The sequence below is a fragment of the Sorex fumeus genome, unplaced genomic scaffold (genome assembly GCF_029834395.1).
Source record: "Sorex fumeus unplaced genomic scaffold, SorFum_2.1 ptg000009l, whole genome shotgun sequence".
Lineage (NCBI taxonomy): Eukaryota > Metazoa > Chordata > Mammalia > Eulipotyphla > Soricidae > Sorex > Sorex fumeus.
In genome coordinates this window covers 34893728-34921307 of record NW_026606066.1, presented here as the reverse complement: position 1 = coordinate 34921307, position 27580 = coordinate 34893728, and the positions used below count along the sequence as shown (strand labels likewise).

Sequence of the window (27580 nt, the reverse complement as noted above, 5' to 3'; positions counted from 1 at the left end):
GAGAGGCCTTGCCTCCAATTATATAGCTGAGCCGGAGGTGGTTTGTGGGTGTGTCTCCCACATACCTAACTTTTGGCCATTTATTTTTTTGGTAAGCTTTGCTCCAAGTTTTTTGGGTCTGACCAAAGGCACAGCAGCAGTATCTGGAAGTTGGAAGGCACCATGAGGCTCTGATGCACTCACCTCACAGGTACAGATTGAGCTGCTGGCGGTACCATATCCCTGTCAATCCAACTTTAAAAGAAGATAAATGAGAAGACAGGAAAAAGTTCTGGAGAGAGGAAACAACATCTTACTTGTAGAAATATAAGATCAAGCAACTACAAAAAATTCAGTAGGCTGTGTTAGCAAATGATGTTGGTATTTTGGCATTCATGTTGCAGTTTAAAATGTTAGTATGCTTGCTGATACTTAAAAGAAGAGGCACAGTGAGTTTTCCAAATTTGCATTAGCAGTTATAAATAAAACAAGTCTTATGGTTATTTATGCATTTGTTTTTCTCAGTTCAATTTCCCATTTGTTGAGACTTATACTGTTGAAGAAGTGAAGGTTAACCCAATAAATAATATTAGTGAGCACAATTCAGAGGAAGAAGATGGACCACATGAAACTTCTTCAGAAAGCAGTTTCCCTTGGAATATAGATGGTGATTTAATGGAAGTTACATCAGAGGTCCATGTTAGGTAAGTATAATTATTTTCACATGTTAGATGCCCACTAATATAATGGAAACCTTCTTAGAATTATCAGAACAAGCATTAGACAGGTAGTTGTTTTTTGAGTAAATTAGGAAAGCAAATAAAAAGATACACACAATTTTAATAAATAAAAAGCAAATCTTTACATTTATTTACCAAACATTACATAAAACAAAGATATTTTCTTTGGCATTCATTTGCATTATAATTTTATAAAATAATGCAGAGTTGGGGCCAGAATCATAGTACAGCCAGTAAGGCGTTGGCCTTGCACGCAGCCAATCTGGGTTCAATCCCTGGCATCCCATATGGTCCCCCAAGCACCTCCAGGAGTAATTATGAGTGAAGAACCAGGAGTAACACTGAGAATTGCTGGGTGTGACCCGAAAAGAAAAAAACGCAGAGCGACAGTTTCATTTTGGATTTTTGATATGGATTAAGTTCTTAAACCTTGTGAAATCCCTCATGTATGCTATCTTTACAGTTTTTTTTTTTACCTCCAATTAGTAGTAGACCACTTTGTGTTCAACAGTTTGTTTTCAAAAGCATTTTTTAAAACTTATTATTTATCTCACAAGAGATCTTGGTAGCAATAGGTATAGGCAAATCCAGACTCCTCCCTGGTAAGCATTATGACTCAAAGGATTGGTGTTGTGCAGGGGCAACCCCCTTGATTTTTGGGAGACAAAACTGACTGGGATTACAGAGACAATGGACAGCATGTCCAGGAAATGACATAATAGTAATTACTGGTGCTTATTTTTCACACCCTAAATATCTCTAGGTTGCATTTCTACCATATAAAGTAGGATGATGGCTTTTAGATTTGTGAGGTATTATGTAACATCAATACATATGTCTGTGAATAAGTTGATGAAATAATCTTATATATTTTTTCTTCATAGACTACATCCAAGACTTATTACCCTATATGGAGGAAGCATGGAAGAAATTAATGATTCCAAAGTAACTTGTAACTGTTTATAAAAGAATGTATTCCTACTTTATACATTCTAGTCAAGAGAATCTCCACTTATCTTTAAAAGAAATTGAAATTATTATTTTTGATGTTGCTAAAAATAATATTAGGTTCCAGGACTTTGAAATAACCAGAAATTAAAAAATATGAACTATACCAGAAACAAAATTAAATTCTGGTTTGGGAAAGGCATTTATTGGAACTGAAAAAAAGCCTTTTCATATAATCTAGAAATCATTATGACAAACTGATATTTAAGCTAGACTATTACAAAGTTAAATAATGTGAGTTCAGATGTTCAATTATTTTATAACCTGGTATAAAATAGCTCCCAGAGTTTATATAAGAATGCCCTGATTAAGGGACCTGATCCCAGTGAGAATTAAGTTAAAAATTAGATTATATAACCTGAGATAGCACCATTATTTTTCAATAAAAATAATGATTCTAAAAAAGAATTATCCTTTCAAAAACATTGCAACAATTTTATGAATATCTTCTTAAAATGATACAAATTTTAAGATTACTTATAAAATTTAGATCTAACTGTCCATAACCTGGCCAGATGAAGTTGTGTACTCTTGCCCTGAAATTCATGTTGTTGGGCATTCAGTGCTTATTATTTACAGCGTACTCAATACCCAGAATACTGGAAATTCAGAACAGCAAAGAACTGAATCTTTATTTACTCAGATTCCTGACCCTATGTATACATCTTCTGAAAGGTCCTCCAAGGCATAAGCAAATATTTTATAGTTAATTTTCAGATTGGTGTATATTCTGACTATGCTGGTGCTCACTGTGATTGGCTTTTGCCATTCCTATGCCTCCACAAATCTTCACACATTCCCCTCTTCTGCTACCAATTGCAGACTGAAAATTTGTGACTATCCAGTGATCAGAATAGTTGCTGGCAGATATCCACAGTAAAATTTGTGTTTTTGTTTGTTTTGGGGGGCCTACACCTGGCAATGCTTAGGGCTTACTCCTGGTGGTGCTTGGGAGACCGTCTGGGGTGCTGAGGACAGAACTCTGGTGGGTTGTATGCAAGATTGGCACCTGGCCGGCTATACTAGCATTCTGGTCCCACCTATGGCAAATTAAAAAAATTTGATCACAACCTTCTTACACGTATGAAAACAAATCTGAATTCAGATGAAATAAATATAAAAAATACTGCTTTAACATGTGTTTTAAGAAATAAATTATAAGATTCATTTCTACAAGAAATTGTTTTCTTTATACAAACAAAAAACTTAAAAATATTTCATTAATAGTTCATGTATGTTTTAGTTTTTCATAAACTCTGTGAATTGATGGTCCACTTTCATCTAGAAAAGATTTCCATCCAAACAAACACATTTTCTTATTTTTAGCTGTCACTGTTTTAAACAATATTATCTGCATAAAATATTGGCCCCTAATCATTCTTTACAATCTGTTTTTAGAATCACTGGTTTGCACATTTTTTATTTTAAATATCAGCTAAAGTGCGATATTCACAATCTATAAATTATAATTCTTTAGTCAAATTAATCAGTTTTAAATTTCACTCCTTAATGCCCTTGATAAAACTTTGTTACAGGACAGCTACAATATATTCCTATAAAAATATATACAGAAAAAGAAAATTAAACAGCTGTAAAACAGGAATTTACCAGAAATCACTCATTAAATGCAGACCAGTGTATAAATTCAGCCTCAAGTTACCTCATAAGGTTTACAAATTTTCATGAACTGTTCATAGAAGTTACTTAAATATATTATTAGCCTTAAAACAATAATGGTTCTCTTATTAACTAGCAATAAACCATTACCCAATTCAGTAGATGTAAAATGTCTTGACTTTTAATTTTCGTATATGCCAAGAAATTTCTCTCATTCAGTTGTTTATGTGTCCATTGATTTAAATTCAGTTGCACTTTTAAGAGGGAATTACTTGAACTCTTTGAATGCTTTAGTGTTTTTCTATCCATTTAAGGGTTGAAAAATCATTTTAAGATATTTTAATCACCTTTGCAGTTATTTTCTCTTGTTTCTATTAAGACTTGTCACTGGCTGTAAGTAAAGTCGCACACAAAGCTGAGCAAACTTCACTTTTTGTAAACAAACTGAGGCTGTGATTTGTCTCTCAATTTGAAAGAAGTCTTAGTGATCATCATCCTCATCATTGATTTTACTGTTCACATAACTCCAACTGTCCCTTCTGTTTTCTTCTTGTAAGACAGATTTATACTGTCTTTTAAAGAAGCCAACCTGAAAATACAGGGCACAATTACATTATAATCATAACAAATACATAGAATGTTTTACCAGCATTTACTGTGTCCCATGTAATTAGTAAAATTGGGAAACACTGGATGAAGTGACGAATGCTTTTTAAATCTCTGAATTTTGTTGAAAATAGGTTTTATTTAAGAAGGCAAATTTTTCTAAAATCGTCTTGGCATTAAATTTAGAATTAGAAATAATTAAGAGCCACAAATTGGGTTTGAGAAAATTAAGACTGACATTTGGAGTGGATTAACACTGGCAACGTTTAAAGGCTTACCTTCCACATGGCACCTGAAATCAGTAAGAGTAAAATAAGTCCAAGCAGCAAACTGACTATAACAATCGTTATAGTAAAGTGACGTTTAGGCTTTTGATGATGCAGTCCTTCCAGTAGAACCTACATAAATTAACCAAAATAATAACCAATTTAAGTACTTGCTTTTGGGTCCTTGATGCCTCCAAGCAGTCCCCAGCAACATTAGGAATAACGCACCCCTTTCACAAATTAGGTTCTAACACAATCATTGCAAACACCCTAATGGACTTTATCAGAGTTTTTGCTACCAAATTCACCTCTGGAAGGAGGGATATGGTTCCTTCCTGCCATTTCTATAATATGCCAACTTTCAGGTAAGGCTCAAGATCTATTTTCTTAATTCACACACTCAAAAGTTGGTAAACACTTTAACAAGATCCAATGCCCACCATCCCAACCCCCAATCTCCACATTTCAATTAAAAAGTTCTTACAAGTGCAACATTTTCATCCTTGTTCAGTTCAATAACTTTCGGATTTGCCTCTGGAAAAGCTGTTGCTCTTATTTCAAACTTGAGTGTTGAACTTTCATCCTGTTTAATAAAAGATCTCCAGTTTGATTCTTGAAAACATAGAATTGGAAATATTCTTCTTATCTCTACAGGTTTCACAGGTCAATTCAGTGCTTCCTTTGGTTTCAAAGACATGGTATTGGTATTTTTACAGCATAATTCCACTGGAATTCTTTTACTAACATCAAAACTTTTGGGGGGAGTAGCCTTTGAAATTGTATGGAATACTGAGTTTTTTATTTATGTTTACCGATTGGGGTAGATTATTATAAATATGTATATATACATATGTGTATATATGTATATATATGCCACACCCATATATATATATTAATCTTTGTTTTTTTGTTTTTGTTTTTCTTTTTGTTTTTTGGATCGCACCCAGCAATGTACAGGGGTTATTCCTGGCTCTGCACACAGGAATTACTCCTGGTGATGCTGAGGGGACCATATTGGATGCTGGGACTCAAATCCGGGTGGGCTGCGTGCAAGGCAAACGTCCTACCCGCTGTGCTATCGCTTCAGCACCAAGAGGTTATATTCTTAAGGAGGCTTTAAGACCTCAAATTGAAAACCTCTTCGCAGAGGTAATATTTTGGGCAAAAGGCAAACATCTCATTCACATACAGGGAAATGATTCTCAACTTTTGTTTTTTCTCGTGGACCTGGCTCCAGTGGTTATAAACTACTGTCAGGCTCCATAGACTGGAGCACCCATGTTTTGCACTGAGGCACAGGGCTGATCCCCTGCACTCTATGGGATCCTGAATACAGAGTCAGAAATAGAACATTAGCACTGCCAGGGATGGCCCCAAACCCAAAAACAAGAAAAACAAATTTCTTGTGAATGCCAAGACAATAAATTTGCTTTGAGTATGTGAATCTGTCATCTTGCCAGCTTGCTGCCAATAAAGGTACTTCTTATCCCATATTATAAATAAAAGCTCTATTATTCTAGATTATTAGTCAGCATTGTCTGCAGACATGCTGTCTAGACTTAATAGATGGTGCTTCTGGAAGTAGGCAAATACTAGAGATGTTGTTTCCTATCCTACAGTGATCTTGTGAAGCCTGTTCTGATTGAGAATCACCTGGTGTAAATCGCCAATGATGGCAGTTATCGAAAAAACCAGGACTGGAAAGTACAAGACAAATTGCAAAAGTTCAAATGATTTACTTATGGTCTCATGACTTAGTTTTTTAGCACAAATAAAAGCCAGACAGACATTTTTCATTTCTCTTCCTCTTAACAAAATACAGCTGCATTTTAGTTTGCCGACTATGTGCCATGCACTGTTAAGTGCTTTATAAATATCATGCACTGCACTGCACTGTCGTCCCGTTGTTTATCAATTTGCTTGAGTGGACCCAGTAACGCCTCCATTGCAAGACTTGTTGTTACTGTGTTTGGCATATGGAATACGTCACAGGTAGCTTGCCAGACTTTGCCGGGCGGGCGAGATACTCTTGGTAGCTTGCTGGGCTCTCTGAGAGGGGCGGAGGAATTGAACCTGAATTGGCCGCATGCAAGGCAAATGCCCTACCCACTGAGCATTTGCCTTGCATGCGGCCAACCCAGGTTCAATTCCCAGCATCACATAAATATCATATTATTTATTATTTAAAACTCTTGAAAAAAAATGACAGCCCTATTTATTTGATGTGAAACCTTAATACCAGATACAAAAAAGTTTGATCCCAAAGTATTTTTTTAAATATGCATGTTCCTTTATAGAAAGAAGTCCAACACATGTTTAATTTTTGAATACAAGTTGATTTTATGAAAAAAATCCTAAACTTTAAAAATATTTAATAAAGGAAAATATGTACGGAGAGAACTAAGTTTATAAGAAATAAAGTATTCAAATTCCTTGACTTTTTCAAAGCTCATATTCAGACATGCTTTCTAAAATAAACTTCTTTTTTAAAATAAAGTTCTTAATTATACCACAGTCTACTCAATATATTCATTTGTAATAATAAGTGGAAACAATTTTAGAATTGTTCTCTATTTTACTTTAATTCCTACCTTCTTAATTTGCTGTATTACCTCTACTAATAATATTGACGTATCATCCTACCTATAAGATAGTTTGGTTGAATTTGTATGTTCTAAAAGAATTAATTCACAAAGTTTAGACTTACTATTTGTAAAAGAGATGGCTGGCCTTCCAGCTGAATATGAACACTGGCTTCTTTTCCACTTTCCATTTTCCCAAAATTGCATAAGACAGTTAAACAATATGGATCAACTTTCATGCAGTGCTTGAAAAAAACACACACATAAAAGGACATTAAAAAAGAAACAACATTCTCTAAAAAGATGGCTGAAATATTAGTACAGAATTAATAATACTACACCCTAATAGTAGTTTTACTACATACATGAAATTAAAGATCTGCTTTTATTGGTGAAATCTAAAAAGTTTGTTAATAAGTTTTTATTTTTTGGATTTTTATAAGAAATAAATGATTTGAAATATAGTATGTTTTACCATTAATCTTATAAATGTAACCTTCTGGGATAGAATTGAAAATTGAATCATGTCTTGTCAAGACTTGTTCACTCTAAGACTTGAATAATTGTAAGGGTAAGGTATTCCAGCTATAAAAAAAAGATAAAGTCTTCATTTGCTGCATCTCGGATGGAACTGGAGAGTTCTTGTTAAGTGAAACAAGTCAGAGGAAGAAGGACAAGTACAGCTAAACTGAGTCATCTGTGTATCGAGAGAATAAAACATGGGATGAGACAGCCCCGAATGGTGACAAATGATTGACCTTGGATTAGAAAACAGACAATTCCAGACAGAGGAGGGTGAAATGGGGAATCAAGGATGAAGTGATCTAGAAATGATATGGGGTCATTGATGGTGGATCTGGGGTGTTTTGTGGATGCGAGGTATGATAACTATGCGTCAAGATCATAAGCATTAATTCTACTGGCATTATGTTTATGAAAACTATAGTAGTAAAATAATAATAATTAATAATAATAATTGTTCTTTTTCATAAATTAAGGTAAAAAGAGTGATAGTTGGAAACAGCATCTTGGTCTCTTAGGAGCCAAGAAATTTTGCTATTAGTTTGTTAAACAAGTAATAACATTATTTATTATTTAACCCTGAGTTCATCTCAACCCTCCTAATAATATTTGCTTCTCATACACAATACTATTACCTGAACTTGTTTCAATTCAAATTTCAATTCAAACCCTTTTGTAAGGGTTGTATGGTTTTAAACTTTTCAGTTTCTGGATGTCAGAAAGCAAAAATTTTTTTGTTCAAAAATTGAAACTTACAAAGAGCATTTTATCAGCCTTAGCAAAGAAGAGGTACATGTCTTTCAGGATGTTCAATCCACCTTTTTGTTGCTCAAATGAACATATTCTTTCATTGTTCTTAAAATGGCATTCTCCAGTAGTACTCTATAAGAAAGAAAGAAAATCAATTGACATTGGAAAGGACAACAAAACCTATATAGCCTCTAAAGGCACTATATGCTATAAAAATCTTTTTTTTTCAAGTATTTAGATGTGTGAGAAACTGTTGAAGTTGTTGATAGGGAGTCATTAAGTTTCCATAGCAAAACCAAAAATCGAATAAAATCTGAGAGTGATGGATATATACACCAAGCTGATTAAATAGCTTTAACTTTGTAAAAATTAGAACAAGTGAAAAATAGAAATTTTGAACATCAGCACGAAATCAAACATTTCCTCAGCTTTATACACAAAACAGTAATATTATAACAATATATGCTACTACTGAAATCTGGAATTAAGATTTTAAAACATTAGATCTCAAATTTACAAGATAGTTTATTTATTGCTTTTTGAAACTAGAAAAATACAAATTCCAATAAAATTATCAATGAGCCAAAAATTTGGTTCTAAAGATACAATGTGAAATCAGCAATGGTCTTATACTTTATAGGAAATTATACCAATCATATTACTTCCGGGAGTCCCTGTCACAAAGGAAATGTACTGAAGATGGTAGAGCATATATCATGCAATGTTTTCACCATAACGCTATGTTTCTAATGCAATGTATAATATTCAAAGTATACTCCCTAAAATTCATGGCAAATTATAATCTGACTGAAATAAGAGAAATATCCATAATAATAATATTACTCAGAATAAAGGCTAGCTTCTGAAGTGTGGGTCAAAACCCAATGGGGTTGCATACTTGAGTGTGGTGATTGCAAAATATTTGTTTAAAAATAAAGTTATTTTTTATTACCAATAAATGTTTGATTTCTATACCTATTTTATTTACCAAGCATTGCAAAAAAATGTTCTGTGTGAAAAACTGTTGTGACTGAGAAAATTTAAGAAGGCTTGAGAAAAAAAGAACACATTTTTACCTGGACATCCAGAATGTTGAACAGTGCATAGTTTTGGGGCATGAAAGAATTTGGAATCATTATTTCAACACTAACATTTGGAGCCATGCCAGAACCAGTGTTAATGACCTATTAAGAAGGAAAGAAATTCGAACAATTTAAAATACTTTTTATATGTGCAAATTTGTATATAAATAAATAATATATATGTTTATATAATAGATTGGGTGGGCATTTGCCTTGCACACAGCCAACATGGTCGATCCGAGTTCAATTCCTCCGCCCCTCTAGGAGAGCCCGGCAAGCTACCGAGAGTATCTCACCCACAAAGCAAAGCCTGGCAAGCTACCTGTGACATATTCAATATACCAAACACAGTAACAAGTTTCAAATGTTACTGGGCCCGCTCAAGCAAATCGATGAATAATGGGAGGACAGTGATAGTGATAGTGATCCAAATAGTATGAATATATATTCACATTCTGTGGGTTTTCATATACCCTAAAAATGTTTGGACCAAGTACTTCTTGGTTCAAAAACTATCTTGTAAACATTATATCCAATTATTTACTACTCATCAATAACAATGCTATACCAAAGATTTCAATGGCTGTAAAAGTTATACCAAAGATTTCAATGGCTGTAAAAGTTCTTTACTGTTTAGTGAATTCTTGGTTGTAAAACAGTAAATTGATATATCTGAATGAGCATAGAGTTCTTCAATTAAGAAGAAGATTTAATAAAATATATATCACTTCTTGTAGGTCATAAGGCTATGTAAGAGCTAAAGGGCTCGCCAAAGTGATCTTGGCTGTAGAGATGGAAAAGAGTTTTCTTTACATGACAATAGTAGAAGATGATAAGACTTGAAGGAGAAGAGATTTTATTCATTTGCAACCAAAGATGCCTTCCCATGGCCACTCCTGTCTTATCTCTAAAGATTTAGATCCTCCCATAATTCTGCTTGTTTCAGGTGTTACCGCTGCACCTGCTCGATTCTTCTCATCTCACTTAAGGAGATGTGGGCTTCAATACAAGGGATAAGAGAGATGATAGAAAAGAATCAGGAGCTAAGGCAAAAGAAGTTGCTGCACTGCAGCTTCCTCTCACACCGGGTTAACAGTGCTCATCTGGTGGGGGAATTTACAGAGATATCCTCTGCAATGCAACAGTAACCTTTTAATGTGTTACAAACATCCACAACCAACTTTACTCACATGGAAAGTGAAGTTCATTTTCTCTTCCATGCATGTTTTAGGCTCATTTTCTTCCTGTGAGCCATACACAAATGAAGTTGGGTTTACAAACCTGATAAAAACAAAATCGAATATAATTTCAGAATTGATCTGATTTACTAAGGAGCCACAGATCATCTTTATGTTTAACCTGAATATCAGCATGTCTTTTAAATATATTCTAATCTGTAATATGTTCCAAACATTGGAATAGTAATAGTTTCTTGGTATGCTAAGCATTTTAATAAAAATGTACTAAAATTAGAAAGCCATGTGCTCTCTTAGGTGATTTTATTTTTCCTCACCCATCTGCTAACCTTTCGACTGACCAATTTGGCTGACAATTTAATTTCTCTCTCAGTAGTTCATGTAAATTTAACTGTAGCACCGTCCTCCCATTGTTCATTGATTTGCTCGAGCGGGCACCAGTAATGTCTCACAACAAATTGTGAGACTCATTGTTACTGTTTTTGGCATATCGAATACATCACGGGGAGCTTGCCAGGCTTTGCCATGCGAGTGGGATACTCTCGGTAGCTTGCCAGGCTCTCTGAGAGGGGCGGAGGAATCGAATCCAGGTCGGCTATATGCAATGCAAACGTCCTACCTGTTGTGCTAAAATTCTTAGTTTCCCCCTAGAGTTTCACTATTTATCCTATACCTTAAATTATTTTACATAAGTTTGAATACTTTCCTTCTGGCTATTTTTAATGAGTTTCAAGTCTTGGTAATGGTTCAAACACCAAAGAGCATGGTAATTTTTTTGTTAAAATATTGTTCATCATTTGTGTATGTACACATATAAATATATAGCTTCAGGCTATTATTAATTTTTTATGATCTATATATTTTTAGGAATTTTTTGTCCCTTTTTTTTTGCTTTTGGGGTCACACCCAGCAATGTTCAGGGGTTACTCCTGGCTCTACACTCAGGAATCACTCTTGATGGTGCTTTGGGGACCATATGGGATGCCAGGGATTGAATCTGGGTTGGCTACATGCAAGGCAAATACCCTACTATTGCTCTGGCTTCAAGAAATGTTTTTCTGACTTCACAAATTGCCCTTGTTTGAAAGTAATATCAAATTAGAGATCCATTACTCTGCAGAGCAATCAGAAATATTCAAATGCTGTAGATTTAGGCAGCTTAATAGTTAGAGTATTTTTTTTGTGCATATGGCAAAAATAGGTGAATCATGCTAAGAAAATCAAGGAGTAGAGGTGATGCCAACATTCAAAACTAGGAAATATGCCATCATTTGTTTTTGCTTAGATATAGGTCACTAGTTCTTTCTAATTTTAATGGCTTTATCCTGGCTCTATCTCACCCTTACTAGCTTTACTTCACTTCAACATTTTCAGACATTGGTTTTTCTGTTTATGTAATAATAAACAATATTTATGGGTAATTAAAAATGATCATAGAGTTTGTATTTAGAGTAACAGTAAGGTTCATCTATTTGTTATAGATCTCCTATCTATTGCTTAAAAATATGGTTTTAAAAACAGAATAATTGTGAATAATTTCCAGTAAAATTAAACTTTAAAAAAATACTTCATTCTTTTTCCAAACAATTCTTTCCCAAACCAGAGGAGGATCTACTCAAAACAATGACCAAATTCATAAGAATTCATAAAGACTGCTTCTGGCACTTTAGGAGAGGAAGTCCATAAATCCTGGGTGTAAAAGAATGGGACATGGATAGTTGTAACTGTCTCTCACATATCAATCCATTCGTCACACAGGCAGATGTGGGTTCTGGAGAGAGGGATTTGACCAAGATCACACTTCTTTGAACTTCATACTTGTCATTCCACTGAGAATGGTCATCTAAGCTACATACTTCCCATCCCTTAGGGTCCGAAGCCTGTACCATATAGCTAAAACGATGAATTTAATTTGTTGAGGCTTATTAGGTTTTCCCAGTATGAAAACTCCTCCAGATTGGCACTTGTTTGATGTGTTCTGTGTTATATATTACAGAATGAATTAAAGCTATGTAAAACTACAAAAATGATTGCAATCTGAGGCCACTGTTGAGTCAGAAACAGTAGAGGATCCTTTTACAACATAAAAAATACAACCTTACCATTAATGTAAGAAACGACAGAATTTTAAGTCAGCTCTTGAGTGAATCTACTTACCCGTGAACACTGAGCATAACTTCATATTTCAGTGGTATTGCTAAAGTGGCTCTGTTGTCCCTGAGACTGCCCATTTCCCCTTCATTTTCACTGTGAAAGTATAGAAAACACTGTTAGAATTCATCCAGCATAAAAATCATCTTAGGAGAACTCATTACACAGCAGAAAAACCTAGAATACGTGGAGGATGGTTTAAATAATGCTTTGGGGTTGGATCAGAAAGATCACTCAAAGGGCTAGTGCATGTCTTCCATGCATGAGACTTGGTTTTGATTTCTGGCACTGCACTCTAGTCCCTTGCCCCTACTCACAGTAATGATGGTTATGGGCCAAGAACCAAACCAAACCAAACAAAAGAAAACAAGCAAACAAACAAGACACTTGGGGGGGTGTCACAAAAGCAGAACAGCTATATAAAAATTTGCATAAATTTGCTTTCCTCCTCAGAACTTTCACTTGCTTCTATGCTGGTAGGATACTTTTTGTTGTGTTGTTCCTTAATGCATGTAAGAGAAGTTCTCTCCTGCAAACTATGAGTCCCCTAAGATTTCCTCCCCACCCAGTGGGGGGGTCACTTTATTTAGTATTTTTCATAATGACTATACCAGGAAGCATGCACAGTGATGTTGAGGTCTTCTTCTGCTTTGCTGAGTGAGCTTGCATCCAGGAGAAAGCTAATATCTATCTGTAAAAACAGGAAAATCCCGCTTTAAAAATACCAAAAATATAGGTTATCATGTGAATTTTAAGTTTTCCCAACAATATCAGTTCTGAGGAATACATCTTTGAAACTACATTGCAGAGGCATTAGTCACACTTATTAATGGGGCTGCCAGCTCTGGGAAAGCTCCTGGCTTGTGGCAGCTTGAAATACAGTACTTGCATTTCCACAGTGACATAGAGACAAAGCCTCTTTTGAATGAAAAGACAGGCGGGTCCACACTGACAAAATTAGAGATGCTTTAACAACTTGAGTGAGGACTCTTGTCAGAAACACCTTTTTGTATAGCAGAGGTAACATGCCTGGCAGATAGGACCACCTGGAGTGGGGTGGGGGGGTGTTGAAGAAGGGTGAGATGAGGGAGCAGAATTCTGATTGACACATTCAGATGCCCATTTTGACATAAGGATGTGCTACCCCCTTTTTAATAGTGAAGACTGCCAAGAGTATAAACACAAGCTCAAAGATCTTGAGCTCAGCTGGTTTGGGTTTGATTTCATTACTTAGTTGCTTACCTTAAGTGAAAAAAAATATATATAAGCATAGGAAAATCGTTTATATATGTTAGTAGCAAGAAATATAATAAATAAATGCTTACCTTTGAGAGATGATCTACATATATATAACCGACAGTACAGTCAAGTTTTACTATGCCAGAGTTGTCTCTCACTTCACAGTTTATTTGCTTCTCCTCCTACAAGGAAAGTGAAAAGACTATTTCAGGTACAAAGGAGATAAGAAGTTTGCAACGTATTTTTAAGTATGGTTATTTAAGGAATTATTCCCGAAGAATTAAGTTTCTGGAAGATTATTTTCTGTTTACTTCAAGATAAACACAAATGTAGTTAAATGATCTAAATATTGCTTTTATGCAAAGGCCATTCCATCACTTATATAAATGGTGCACAGAAAAAGTCCTCAACTTGTAGCTTTCATCCATATTTGTAGTTTTCTTACTTAATTCAAGGTTTTATTTAATTTCAAGTTCCATTAAAAAAATCACAAGATAGGGGCCAGAGAGATAGTACAGTGGGAAAGAGCAGCCTTGCATAGGGTCAACCCAGGTCTGATCTGGCATCCTATATTGTGCTTTGAGTCTGCCAGGAGTGATTGCTGAGCACAAAGCCCTGAGAACTTCTGGGTGTGGCCCAAAACCAAGCAAAAAAAAATCACATGGTAAGTAATTAATAAAATTCATATTCTACTTGGGCTGAAGTGATAGCACAACAGTAGGGCGTTTGCCTTGCACATGGCTGGCCCAGCTGAGCTGGGTTCAATTCCTTTGCCTCTCTCAGAGAGCCTGGCAAGCTAACGCGAGTATCTCACCTGCACGGCAAAGGCTGGCAAGCTACCTATGATGTATTTGATATCCCAAACACAGTAACAACAAGTCTCAAAATGGAGACATTACTGGGCCTGCTTGAGCAAATCGACGAACAATGGGAGGACAGTGCAGTGCGTATTCTACTGACCTGCTTCCATATGGAATCTGATAAAGTATTTAATCATAATAACTTTAATTACAATAAGACATAAATGTATTATATTCAAATCATAAGTTCTCGGGGAAACATCTCTGTATATGTGTGTATATATACATTTATATGTACTGTAATATGTATAAATGTTTGTATGTACTTGAATATTTGAGTCTCCTCCTCTTATAAAGCAAATAGATGCAACACTTATTTTGTGTGGGAGGGGATTCACACTCTCATTGGTGCTCAGATGTCACTCCCCAGCAGTGCTCTGGGGATGATAAGGGGTGCAGAAATTGAACTGAGCTTGGCCACATGTAAGATAAGCACCTTAACCCCTATACTATTTTACTGACCCTTCCAATTCTCTTTAGAGAAGGAACAGTCAAATACTTATGAGAGGTCAGTCCTTTCTCAGTACCCTTGATGTGAAGAGATGGTCTTGATAAAAGATGGGTTATTTTGAGAAGGGATAGAGGAACAACACATGAGAAAATGATGAGGCTTTTGTCCTTGAAATTAACCCTATTAATATCTCACTGCTGGACGTAAATGCTTAAAATTAGGGCAGTGTTTGTTTTCTCTTTTCTTTTCTTTCTTGCTATTTTTAAATCTCCAGGTTGTCTAACCTTTTACAAGAAAAGAGAAATCTGCTTGAAATCTGAAACCAAGATTTCATAATTTGTGAAGGATTGCTGGCCCCAAGCAAGAGGAGTATTATCACATCACCAGATGTTGATGTTCCAGTGAGAAAAGCAATGGCTTCCAAGTCACTTGCTTAGATAACTGTGTAATTGTTTTCTTACAGCAGCATCTAGAAGTACAAAGCTTGACTCTCTTTTAACTGAATTTGATTTTAAAGGACTTATCAATTTTGATCAGAGACATAGAGGATGTGTCAAAACTAATGGTAAAATCTGAATATCAGGGCTCATTTCTCAAGTGTTTATATCCAAACTGATGAAGTAAATCATGCTAATCATACTTCTAGAATTAAGCAAAATTATATGTATTAGCCTGATATTGTAGTTTTAATACTTACCAGGTCCAAAATCTTAATGAAGTAAAGACCGGAGGGTAGTTGGATGTGGAGAGTTGTTTCATAAGCATCATCTCCAGCATTAAACAAGGACACATTCAACATTAATGTCTTCATACTTCCAATAGCAAGATAGGTTTTATTTTCATGTGGCCTAGAAATTAAGGAAATATTCTTTAATTATTCTTTGAGAATTAAAATTCCTATCTTCCATTTATCATGGACACATAATATTAGTTTTAAAAACTCACCATGAGAATGTAAGCAGATACAAATTGGCCTTAAAAGGAGGCCAGCATGGACATGGACCATGCAGATTTGATTCCTGGCACCACATATGGTCCACTGAGACCACAAAAAAATGATCCCAGGACACAGAACCAGGAATAGGCCCTGGGCACCTCCAAGTGTGCTCCCAAACCAAAAACAAAAAAGAGAGCGCAATGACCAACAAATATATGTGGCATCTAAGAATATCAAATATTATAAGGTATTTGGGAACATTTCCAAATATTTGGTGCAAGTATTGGCTAAATAATAAAAGTTCCTGGAATCATCACTACAGATTCTGTCAAATTGAGATTGTAATAATCTGTTCTATGATTGTATGCAAATTTCAAATGTTATATCATTATATTACTACATGATTCAATCATCCATACTCCCTTCAAATAATCTAATGCCTTAGGGAGTGATACAACTTGTGAATAGGCCAACAACTTAATACCAACATCAATATGCTGGAGTGATAGCACAGCAGTAGGGCATTTGCCTTGCACGCAGCCAACACGGCCGACCCGAGTTCGATTCCTCCGCCCCTCTCGGAGAGCCCGGCAAGCTACCGAGAGTATCTCGCCCGCACGGCAGAGCCTGGCAAGCTCCCCGTGACGTATTCGATATGCCAGACACAGTAACAACAAAGTCTCCAATAGAGACATTACTGGGCCTGCTCAAGCAAATCGATGAACAACGAAAGGGCCTTATTTATTTATTTATCAATATGGAGAGGGAGTATATTTTTATTTGGGGGCTACATCCAGTGGTACTCAGGAATGACTCCTGTCAGATTTGAGAGACCATATGGAATGCTTGGGATTAAACCTGGATCAGCTGTCTGATAAATGAATGTCTAACCCATGGCAAATTTCTCAGGTTCCATAAAGGGAGCATATTTTTAAATAAACAAATTATTACTTTTTTCAGATCTCTTAATTTGAAAACAAAATAAATTTTGGGTGCATATTCACATTATTATACCTCTATAATAAATAGTCTTTGGAACTGAACAGCTCATTAAACACTTAAAAGTTCTCTGTAACCTCCCATGAGCATTACAACTAAAAAATCTGCACAACTCCTGACCATCACAACAATGTTAATAATAACAAAAGAAAGGTAAGAGAGGAGGAATAAAAAACTTAATTAAAAGACTTATTCTTTCTCTTTTTTCCACTTAGATGGTTTACAACCCAAGACTTATACTGAGCCAAGGAATTAACTATAGAAAAATGCAAATCTTTTAAGGGTACTGCTCAGTAACTTTTTGCAAACTAAATATATTCATGAAACTAGCACCCAGTTCAAGAAAAACAAATTACAAATTACCAGTATCATTTGTTTCCCCTTTCAGTTACCACCCCCCCACTATCTGTTTTTTAATGAGGGAATACGGAATCTGCCCAGTTTTATAGTTCAGTATTAGAATCAAAGACTATATCATCTTTGATTCTCAGACTTTATTTACTCAAGATTTTGTGTTAGATTAATTTACATTGGTGAAAGTAGTTTTAAATGGTTTATTTTCATTGGTATATTTATTCTACTTTATAAATATAAAGCAATTCATTTATGCAATCAATTACCATTGCGGATTTCAGCAATTTTAATTTGGAACTAGTCTTTACATATATGAGTATAATCATATATATGCATATACATATATACAGACATATACATATATACATAAATTTGTTGGATTAGTTTTTTTTATTAGTGAATCATGGTGAGGTACAGTTACAGGCTTACAAATTTTTGTGCTTGCGTTTCAGTCATACAATGATTGAGTACCCATCCCTCCACCAGTTCCCATTTTCCACCACCCCCTCCCTGTCATTGTTAGATTAGTTTATCTGTGATCAAGTTCTTATGGTTTTAAAACCCAGAACTAATTCTTTAAAAGTCACTGTTTGGCTAATTTTGGCAACTAAATCAAATGATACTTAGAACTATATTTAAAAACAAAATATAACATAGGGAACCACACTTAATTAAGAGCAAAATGTTCTACAGGGTTTTGACATGAAAAGCAAGAGAGGTAGAAAATCTTCTCTGTGAAGTCCAAATTCAAAACTCTGTTCAATTTTGTAGTAATGGCCCACGAGAATACAGTTTTACTCATTTTCCAGGGTTGCTTTTGTACCTCAATATCAGAGCTAAGTAGGAGGCAGAGATCACTGGCCCACATAATCTAATCTCTCTGCTCATTCATGGAAATAGGTTGCCTGCTCAGTCATAGAGCAAGCTGATGAGTACAATTAGTTTCAAAATAATCATACAGTATATCACTGTTGTTCTGACAGTACTAAAGTCTTAATTATTTCAGATAGCACAGGACTGGTGAAAAAAATTCCCCAGAATATTTCCTTAGTTGGTACTCTAGACATTGAGAAGAAAAAAATGAAGAATATGCTCAGATACTGCATCCCTAGATCTTTTCTGTGTGGGCTTAAGAAGTTAGATATTTGTAGGAAGGTGTGTAATAAACTAAAATAATTAATTCTAAACCCTGGCTATCATTTCAGGATGATCCAGTTGTAGTGTGGTATTTCTCCTAACACTTACGAGAATGGCTGTGATGTATCATTTCTGTGTTGAAAACCTTTGTGTCAGGTAAGTGCATGTGCACTGGGTGACATCGTGTTAAATGGCAGAGTGGCTGTGCACAGGCACATGGCTGTCCCACACCATTCTCCCTGCTGTGCAATAATCATGTCACAACTAAAGGAACCTAAGAGGTTCTAAGAGTAAACTTCGACTTGACATTAAAGTTTAATTAAGACTTGGAGAAGAGCTGCCTAGAAATAGACATTTATAAAATATTCTGGCTTGGAACCAAAGCATTAGTCACTGAACACCTTTGGGAAAGAAGTTGGCACTTAGACAAGCAACAGAAGGTGAAAGCACTGCATAAACAGCTAGGTTCCAAGACAACAGCAAATTAAAGAGAAACACAATGTTCACATTTCAGCAGCTAGACTCCTGGTCTAATTTTCCATTTTTAAGCTATTTTGCTACATTACCATAATTATGATTCTACTCTATTTTTTGGATATACATCCTACGGTATCTTGATTCATTAATAAGGTGCTATCAGAAAGATACCCAGCAGCTTTTTCATGTGAAACAAAATAAAGGACCAGGTGCACATCTGGAAGTGCGACAAGACTGAACCAGAGCTTTCTCTGAATCATAGTTCATTCTTCATTAAAAAATGCATAATGCAGACTTGAAATTTACAAAGCAGTCTAGAATCCACATAATTTGTGCAAATGAAAAGTAGTGTGTACATACAGCATCATAACTTATTAAGTGGAAGGGGAAAATACAAAAATGATGCATTTCACAACTAGGCCCTATGTTTTTCCTGAGTGCGTTATGTTGTTCTTTTGTGGAAGAAATATTCTCCAAGTCCATAAGAAATAGACTCTGCCTACATACAAGGAAACAGTGCCTCATTATTAGCCTGTTTTCCTTAATATTCTAGAATCATAACAATAAACAGGTAAGTACTTTCATCAAGGTAACCTTAACATCAAATTAAAATAAGTAGTCTGCAGCAAGTGACCTACAAGCTCCTAGGAGGGACAAATTTCTCTTTTTGTTACAATAATCCAGGGGATTCTCATCTCCTGGAATACATTAAGTATTTGACATTTAGGAAGAGCATATTGAATAAAGGTATACTCACTAAAGTTCAGAGGGGTATAGCAGAAGAATAAGGACAGAAGATTGAACTAGAAATTAATTTGTTTCCATGTACGAAGCTTAGCATTCATCTTCTCCAAATGCTGTCCTTGGTGAGGCAAATAGTCCCACTGCCTCAATTTTTAAAACTGAGAATTTTGTTAGACACACTATTCAGGGGACTAACAGCAAACAGGCAGATGTTTTGCAGCATTCACCGTCTACTCAAGCATCAGTTTCCTTCTCAGCTGCTAATACAAACCTGGATTATCCTATATTGCAGAAGAGAAAAGCTTATACTACATCTTTAGGGACTGGATTGTGATGCATCTAACATAAGAATGATGACTCCATTCTCCTTCGCCTAGGTGAGATTCCCGATGAGCATGACACAGGTCTCATTAATCAGAAAGAGTAATCTGCTCAAATACTTCCCTTTTTGGAAAGGCATCTGTAAGTGGGCACTGAATTTTGCTCTTGCTTATTTCTTATTAGGACCTTCAGTGCTGCCACTGTGCCAGTTAGTTACTATGAGAAAAAAATCCAAGACAACTGGAAAGATAATCATAAATGTCCAGAATTTTGATCTCTGTTCACTGCTTATTATGCAAAATATTTAAATGGTCTTATTTCTAAAGGCTCTGTTAGGTGTTCTACTACCTGAAATTCCTCAAATTCAAAGCATTCCTAACTGACACAGAGGCAATTCATTGTTTGGTAAAAGCCTATATCCCTCATGCAGGAGAGAAATGGTGTAATTTCTATCAGTAATCTTATGGATCATTTGATTTTAAACTAACTGCGATAGCTAATACTTGCTATTACATTTATAATTTTGATCAAGTAATTTTTGTTGACTTTTATTTTGCAGTACATGTGCATTTGGATATAGTTTATTTTCCTGAGAATTTTGACATTCAGGAGGAAGCCTTAACTTAATGAAAACGCGAGAGCGCATAAGCATGGTTTAGTTTGCTGTCGGCACTCTATTATTGCAGTCATCAGAAACTTATGTTCTTTACTGAGTAAATACATTTACCTAGTGCAGGTTTGTAGCTCTGGGCTACATAAATACCATTAGTGCCAGTGGAGTTATAGTTGGGAGAATGCAGAGAACATATGGTCACAATTTGCCTACTATTACTGAGATGAGAGAAAAGACACGAAATGTGGGAGAGGCATATTTTTGTCTGGTAGAGTATAAGCTGCTAAAAATGCAAAGGAGTTAATCAGAATACTTCACTGTGGTCGAAGAAATTAATTAGAGGAGGTTTAGTTAAAAGATTCATGAAATAAATTATCATTTGCCTAATATAAATAGCTTAAACCTTCCTAAATTATGCAAAGATGTATTGATCATACTTTCCAGTAGCTTTCAGATCACTTCAAATCTCATAAGACTGAAACTACCAACCCAGTAATAGCAGCATTCTTGGGACATAAAGCATCAATCAACTTTGGACAATAGCCAGATTATAAGTAGAGAGTGCTTGGAATTTATGTGGCAATATTTCATTTTATGGACAAACTAAAACCATTCCAACCATAATGTATCAAAAGTAACTTTTATTGAACCTTCATGTGAACCAGGCTTTGGACTTTATACTTGACCTACATTATTCCACTATGTCTTTAAACAATCTTTCAAAGTATGTATTATTGATCTCCCTATAAATGAGAAAAAGGTTTACAGCAATTTACAATTTCTCATAAAAACACCATCAAAAATTGGGGAAGGGAGCTGAACAGTAACTTCTTCAAAGTCATAGAGATGACCATAGGCACATGAAAAAGTATTATTCGCTTATCATCAAGGAAATGCAAATAAAAATTAAAACCTAGTATCATGTCACACTAGTAAGACTAGCAAACAGACAAAAGGAGTAGACGCAGCCAGTGCTGGTGGGGATGTGGTGAATGAGAAACCTTCATCCATTACTGGTGGGAATATCAGCTTTTGTGAAAAACAGTATGGAGACTTGTGAAAAAAATGAAGCACTGACCTTCCATGTGACCCAGTGATTCCAATTTTGGCATCTACCCCAAGAACCTAAAAACATTTGTTCAAAATATTTTTGCGCTCTCTGTTCACTGCAGCTCTATTCACAAGAGCAAAGAGCAGGAAATGACTAAAGAACTTACTAGTGATAAAGAGATTATGGTTAGTTAAAAAAAAATCAAGAGATACTACTCAGCTATAAGAAAAGATGAAACCGTGCCGTTTGTTGCTATGTGTATGGAACTAGAGGATACAAAGTTGAGTAGTCAAATAAGGAGGGATAGAGAATGATCTCTTTCTGACGTGGGATATAAAGAAAATAGGAAATTTTAAAAATAGCCAATGGTAACAGACAGTGATAGTCTAAAGAAGTTGAGTTTTGCTCTGGAGGTGTGGTGAAGGGTTGGTGGAAGGAAAACAAGGAATACTGGTGAAGTGACTATTGTCTGACACTATGCAAATGTGGTGATGGATCATTAAATGCCTAAAACACGCATTATAATTATAATATGCATTATAATCACCATGCCTACTTAAAAATGAAGCAAGTTAAAAATGAGGAAACGAGGTTGTTTAAAAAGTTGATTCAACTAGTAAGTTGGACTCAAATTGCAGTGCGTTAAGAACTATTTGGAATACAATTAATAATGAACATTTCTAACCTGTTCTCCTTCATTTCAATTTAGATTGTCTAGAGATTAGGAATTTGCTCTGTTTGTTTATTTTGGGGCCATACCTGGTGATGCTCAGGGGAAACTCCTGGTTCTGTGCTTAAGGATCATCCCTGTCAGTGCTCAGGTGAGTATGGGATGTTGGGGATTGACCCTGGGTCAACTGCGTGCAATGCAAGTGCCTACCTGCTATACTATTTCTCTGGCCCAGAACTTGCATTTCTGTCAAGCATTCCAGGTGAGTCTCATGAACGTGACTCATAAGCTACAGCTTGAGAAGCACTGCTTTACACTCTGTGGCTGCCATTTAAAAACATAATGAATGTGAATAATTCATCTATAAGAAATACAACTTGATGTTAAAATTGCAAAGCTAATATAATTTGTGAAATACAAGTAATGAAGAAAAACTAACAATGCAATTACATTTAAAAAAATTCCATGGCTTAACTCAATGAGATACATACTTAATCTTGCTTTTTTGACCACACCCAGTGGTGCTCAGGGTTCACTTTCGGCTATGCCTGGGGACTATATGCAGTGCTGGGGATCAAATTAATCATGTGCAAAGCAAGATTCCAACCTACTGTGCTATCTCTATCGCCCCGAGATCTATTTTCATTTTTAGGAAAGTAGTAAACTTTGCATGTAACTTTCAACGTTCTTATTTCTCACAGAACAAAGGGACTGAAAAAAAGGGTGATAAAGGTGACAATGGGAATGCCGAATTTAAGGAAATAAAAACACTCATTTATATCTAAGGTATGCTCTCCTACATATAACTTTCTTATCAAAGGTCTATGATGACAAAAAAAATAAAAGTAAGCATTTTAGGTAAACTACAACAAGATCCTGAGTATTTCACATTGGAAATAATGTACAAATGAGAAGGACACAAATTATTCAATTAATTGGCAACAGCAGCACACTTCATGCTGGAATACAAAATGCTAATAATAACTGAGAGCTTTGTGTGCAACCAATATGGATAGTTTAAGTATAAAGTTCAGTTATCAATAAAATGTATTAGGGCTGCTTGACCAACTGAATACTCAAGGTTATATTTGCATATCCAACCTGAAAATAATTTATTCAATGACATGTGATTGAACAACAGCAAGATATTTATCAGTCTATTTACTCATTCCTAGTGACTCCTCAAACATTTATTATAATAGCTTTTTATGAATCGCAACCCATTTCTTTTAAAGTTTTGAAACCCATTCTCAAAGTCCTCACTTTCCACAATGGTGTTGATTTTTGTCCTGTTAATCCTTGAGTTCTCTATCTACATTACCCTTTCTTTATTAAGATTTCACAGTCAATATCAAGTATCTTCTCACAGAGGATTAAACCCAAGATTGGTTTAACTTCTTTCTAAGGCTAACTTTTCAACCAGAATCTGACCCCATTATACGTACTGTTTCTTTTAGGATCTTGATGAAATCTCAGAAAACTGTTTTTAGTCATCTAAAGTACCCAGGCCTTGTATTGTAGATTTGTAACAAAAAATGAAAGAAAATTGACTTGAATCAACTTACCAAACAGTGCAGAGTTAAATATGAACGACTGTGAGCATAAGTGCAGTAAGAGTGGGGAAGCAGAGCTTAGCTGCATGTAGCTGGTGACAAAAAGGACTTTATTTAGGAAAGAGATGCCATTTTAAAGATAAGAGCTATTAAGAGAGATTAAAAAAGTAGGGAGAAGTGAAAAGTTAGAGAGGCCCAGGATAGTATGGCATGGCCAAGCAACTACAAGTATTCTATCACTAATGAAAAAATTCCGGCATAACTGTGAACTGAGTTCAGAGTTAAGGTTATAATGGGCTGCGAAAATATTGTTATTGTTTGCATATGTTGGAAACTTAACTTTAGAAACATCATAATAGAGCAATTAGAATTATGCAAAATCAAAGGCTGTTATTCAAGAAAATGGGTAGACTTGAAATTCCTGATAGCATATAAAGTGATAGACTTGGAGCAATAATGAGAAACCGAGAAGTATAATATAAATTAAAAATATGTAAGTAGTAATAATATAGGACTTACTGTTTTATTAAATGCCTGGAGTAGGAACATGAAAGTAAAAAGTTTAAACTATAGGTTTCTGGCTCTGGTAACTAAGTTATATGAGTGGTGGTTAGTGGTGGGGTAGCCAAGGGGACATGACAATTTGGTTGTGAGATGAATGAGATATTGATTTGGCATAGCCAGTATAAGCAGGCCAGGTGAGAACATAGTTGTAGGCAAGATATTCCAGTTGAATTGTAGGAATTGAGATGTGTGAATGGATCTTTTCCCTAAAATAACATGAGCAAAACAAAAGATCTTCCAAAGACAGTAAGACCAAGGGAATAGAAAAGAAGATGGGGTAGATCGGCCATGTTAAATTTATGCTAAAGATATTTACAAGAGGCACTGATTCAGAAGAATAAGGAATTGTGTAGCTGTTAAATACTTCAGAAAGAAACTCAGTAGATATGAAAAGCACTCCCCTACACACACACACACACACACACACACACACACACACACACACACACAATTTAACTAGATTTCTCTCTCCATTTTATTTTTTTTTAACCCACCTTTACCCTTATACTTCCTTAAATTTTATTTTCTTTTTGGGTCACACCCGGCAATGCACAGAGGTTACTCCTGGTTCATGCACTCAGGAATTACTCCTGGCGGTGCTCAGGGGACCACATTGGATGCTGGGAATCGAACCCGGGTCAGGCCCTGTGCAAGGCAAATGCCTTACCCGCTGTACTATCACTCCAGCCCCTATACTTCCTTAAATTTTATGATTACATAATTAACACTTGATGTGTGTGTTTATTTGGTAAATACACTAAAATCTGTGTTCCCAGTGCAATCTCTGTCTGCTGTTGAGCTACTATTACTTTGAAATTTTCTACCTGAAAATCAGCCAATGAAGTCCTTGTCTTTATTCAGTCAGAGCTTAACAGCTTATTACTATGACTTTTCCTCACTCACTGTGCTGCATGAACTCACAGCCAAATAATTTTATAATGTTAGGACCTTTTGTTTATATTCTCCATTGTTTATTACGCTGGGGCTTGGTGCTCCCTATTTCTTAAAAGATATCTTTTTAGTCTCCCAGAGGGAATCCCAATTCCTACTCAGATATTTAAATAAAATAGTCCCCCTAGATTTTATCCTTAGTTCTGTATTCTGTGAAATTCTCATATAGACACCCCATCTCTTAGACATTCTTAGCACTGCACTGCACTGTCCTCCCACTGTTCATCAATTTGCTCGGGTAGGCACCAGTAACGTCTCCATTGTGAGATTTGTTGTTACTGTTTTTGGCATATCAAATATGTCACAGGGAGCTTGCCAGGCTTTGCTGTGCAAGCTAGATACTCTTGGTAGCTCGCCAAGATTACAAGTCATTAATGTGCAGAGGACTTTCAAATAGTTTGTCTTTCTGTCTGTCCTTATGGTTCTTATATTTTACATCCTTCCTATAATATGCAAAGCAATTTATTTTAATGGAATCTCTACCATACTAAATTATGATGCATTATTTATCACTATAAAACAAAAACAGCAACCAACATTTATTTGGTTTTTATTAGCAGCTATTCTAAGCATATCATATATTTTCATACTAATTACTTTTCTATTTTGGGCTGGAGCTATAGGATAGTGGGTAGGGCATTTGCCTTACACGTGGTCGACCTGGGTTCGATTCCTCCTCCCTCTCAGAGAGCCTGGCAAGCTACTGAGAGTATCCCTCCTGCACAGAAGAGCTTGGCAAACTCCCCGAGGCATATTCGATATGCCAAAAACAGTAACAACAAGTCTCACAATGGAGACATTACTGGTGCCCGCTAAAGCAAATTGATGACAATGGGAGGACAGTGCTTACAGTGCTTACTTTTCTATGAATTTAGAAGAGCAAAACAATTTATTCATCAATTTATGACACATTTGAAAAGGAATAAATTTACAGATTTCTTTGTTTTATATGTTAGTGGATAATAAATTTACAGATTTCTTTGTTTTATATGTTAGTGGATTTTTTTTTTTTTGGCTTTTTGGGTCACACCCAGCAATTCTCAGGGCTGACTCCTGGCTCTGCACTCAGAAATCACTCCTGTCAGTGCTCGAGGGACCATATGGGATGCTGGGAATTGATCCCGGGTTGACCGCATGCAAGGCAAACTGCTATACTATCGCTCCAGGCCCTATTAGTGGATTTGTGAACTCACAGTTCTGGGTAAGAAAATAACTAAGCAATATATGTAAATATAAGGCTCATTTTGCTGCTAAATCTTTATTAATAAGAACTTACAAATGTCTAAAACATAACTAGAATTCCAATAATGACACAGGGCATAATTAAATTTTTAAATGCAATCTGAGTTATCAATAAAAGATTAAAACATGCTTTGTAAAGTCTGGTACTCACATAATTTCTCTTCTTTCAAAAAATAGTAATTTTTTAATGTATATTTATTGTGAATAATGTATAAATGACATAAACTGCCTTGATAAAATACTGATCTTATCCAGATCTCTAAATGCTACTAAACCCCAAGGATTAGTTCTTAGTCCGTTACTCTGCAGAACTGACATGCACACAGTCATTAACCCATTTTGATGAATAATAGACTATTCTATACTTACTTCAAAAATCCAATTTTCGCATTAACTTGTAAATCAGCAGAACAATTTTCATTGGCACAAAACCTTGCAAAGTGTACCTGAAAATAAAATGACAACAGTTTTTGTATTTAAGTTCAATTGGCAGTCTATATTTGTGTCTTTTTAAATAAGGAATATATGATAGGTTAGAAAAATTTAAAAAAATGTTAGCTCATATTTTATTTCTTCCCAAATATAAAATTTGAGAATGCTCAGTTTCAAATGAGAAATAATAACCTGGTTAAATAAATTAAGCATTTACAGTAGGAAAATTTAAAATCTAAATTGTCAAGTGGAAAAATGAAATCCTCTTTAATAATATATATGAAAAAAATAAATTTGAGCAAAGTATGAACTCTTAAGTGTTTAAAACCTGTGCTACCAAGATTTCTTGTCAAGTTCCTTTCAACTCTCAGGCTTCAGCAGTTAGATACCATTTATTATTGCACATAAGCAATTAATTTTCACAGGACAGGTACTTTATATTTTTAAAAAGAACAAAATGTAAATATTTATACATTTTGAGACCAT

General features: G+C 35.2%; 2 protein-coding genes across 2 annotated transcripts in view; one reads left to right on the top strand and one right to left on the bottom strand.

The window, feature by feature from the left end:
* CERKL (ceramide kinase like) overlaps window positions 1-1729 on the top strand; it is a 127536-nt gene extending 125807 nt beyond the window's left edge. Inside the window, exons 12-13 of the mRNA XM_056110409.1 lie at window positions 505-683; window positions 1604-1729. Coding sequence (XP_055966384.1) covers window positions 505-683; window positions 1604-1685 — 261 coding nt within the window. The 3' untranslated portion in view covers window positions 1686-1729. The remainder of the gene's footprint in view (window positions 1-504; window positions 684-1603) is intronic.
* The window catches only part of ITGA4 (integrin subunit alpha 4), an 88532-nt gene continuing 61790 nt past the window's right edge, over window positions 839-27580 (bottom strand). The window contains exons 17-28 of the mRNA XM_056110224.1: window positions 27032-27108; window positions 15747-15897; window positions 13825-13920; window positions 13111-13190; window positions 12506-12595; window positions 10343-10433; window positions 9147-9254; window positions 8077-8202; window positions 6924-7043; window positions 4701-4799; window positions 4229-4348; window positions 839-3933 (exon numbers count right to left, since the gene is read on the bottom strand). Of these exons, the coding sequence (XP_055966199.1) occupies window positions 3826-3933; window positions 4229-4348; window positions 4701-4799; window positions 6924-7043; window positions 8077-8202; window positions 9147-9254; window positions 10343-10433; window positions 12506-12595; window positions 13111-13190; window positions 13825-13920; window positions 15747-15897; window positions 27032-27108 (1266 nt within the window). The 3' untranslated portion in view covers window positions 839-3825. The remainder of the gene's footprint in view (window positions 3934-4228; window positions 4349-4700; window positions 4800-6923; window positions 7044-8076; window positions 8203-9146; window positions 9255-10342; window positions 10434-12505; window positions 12596-13110; window positions 13191-13824; window positions 13921-15746; window positions 15898-27031; window positions 27109-27580) is intronic.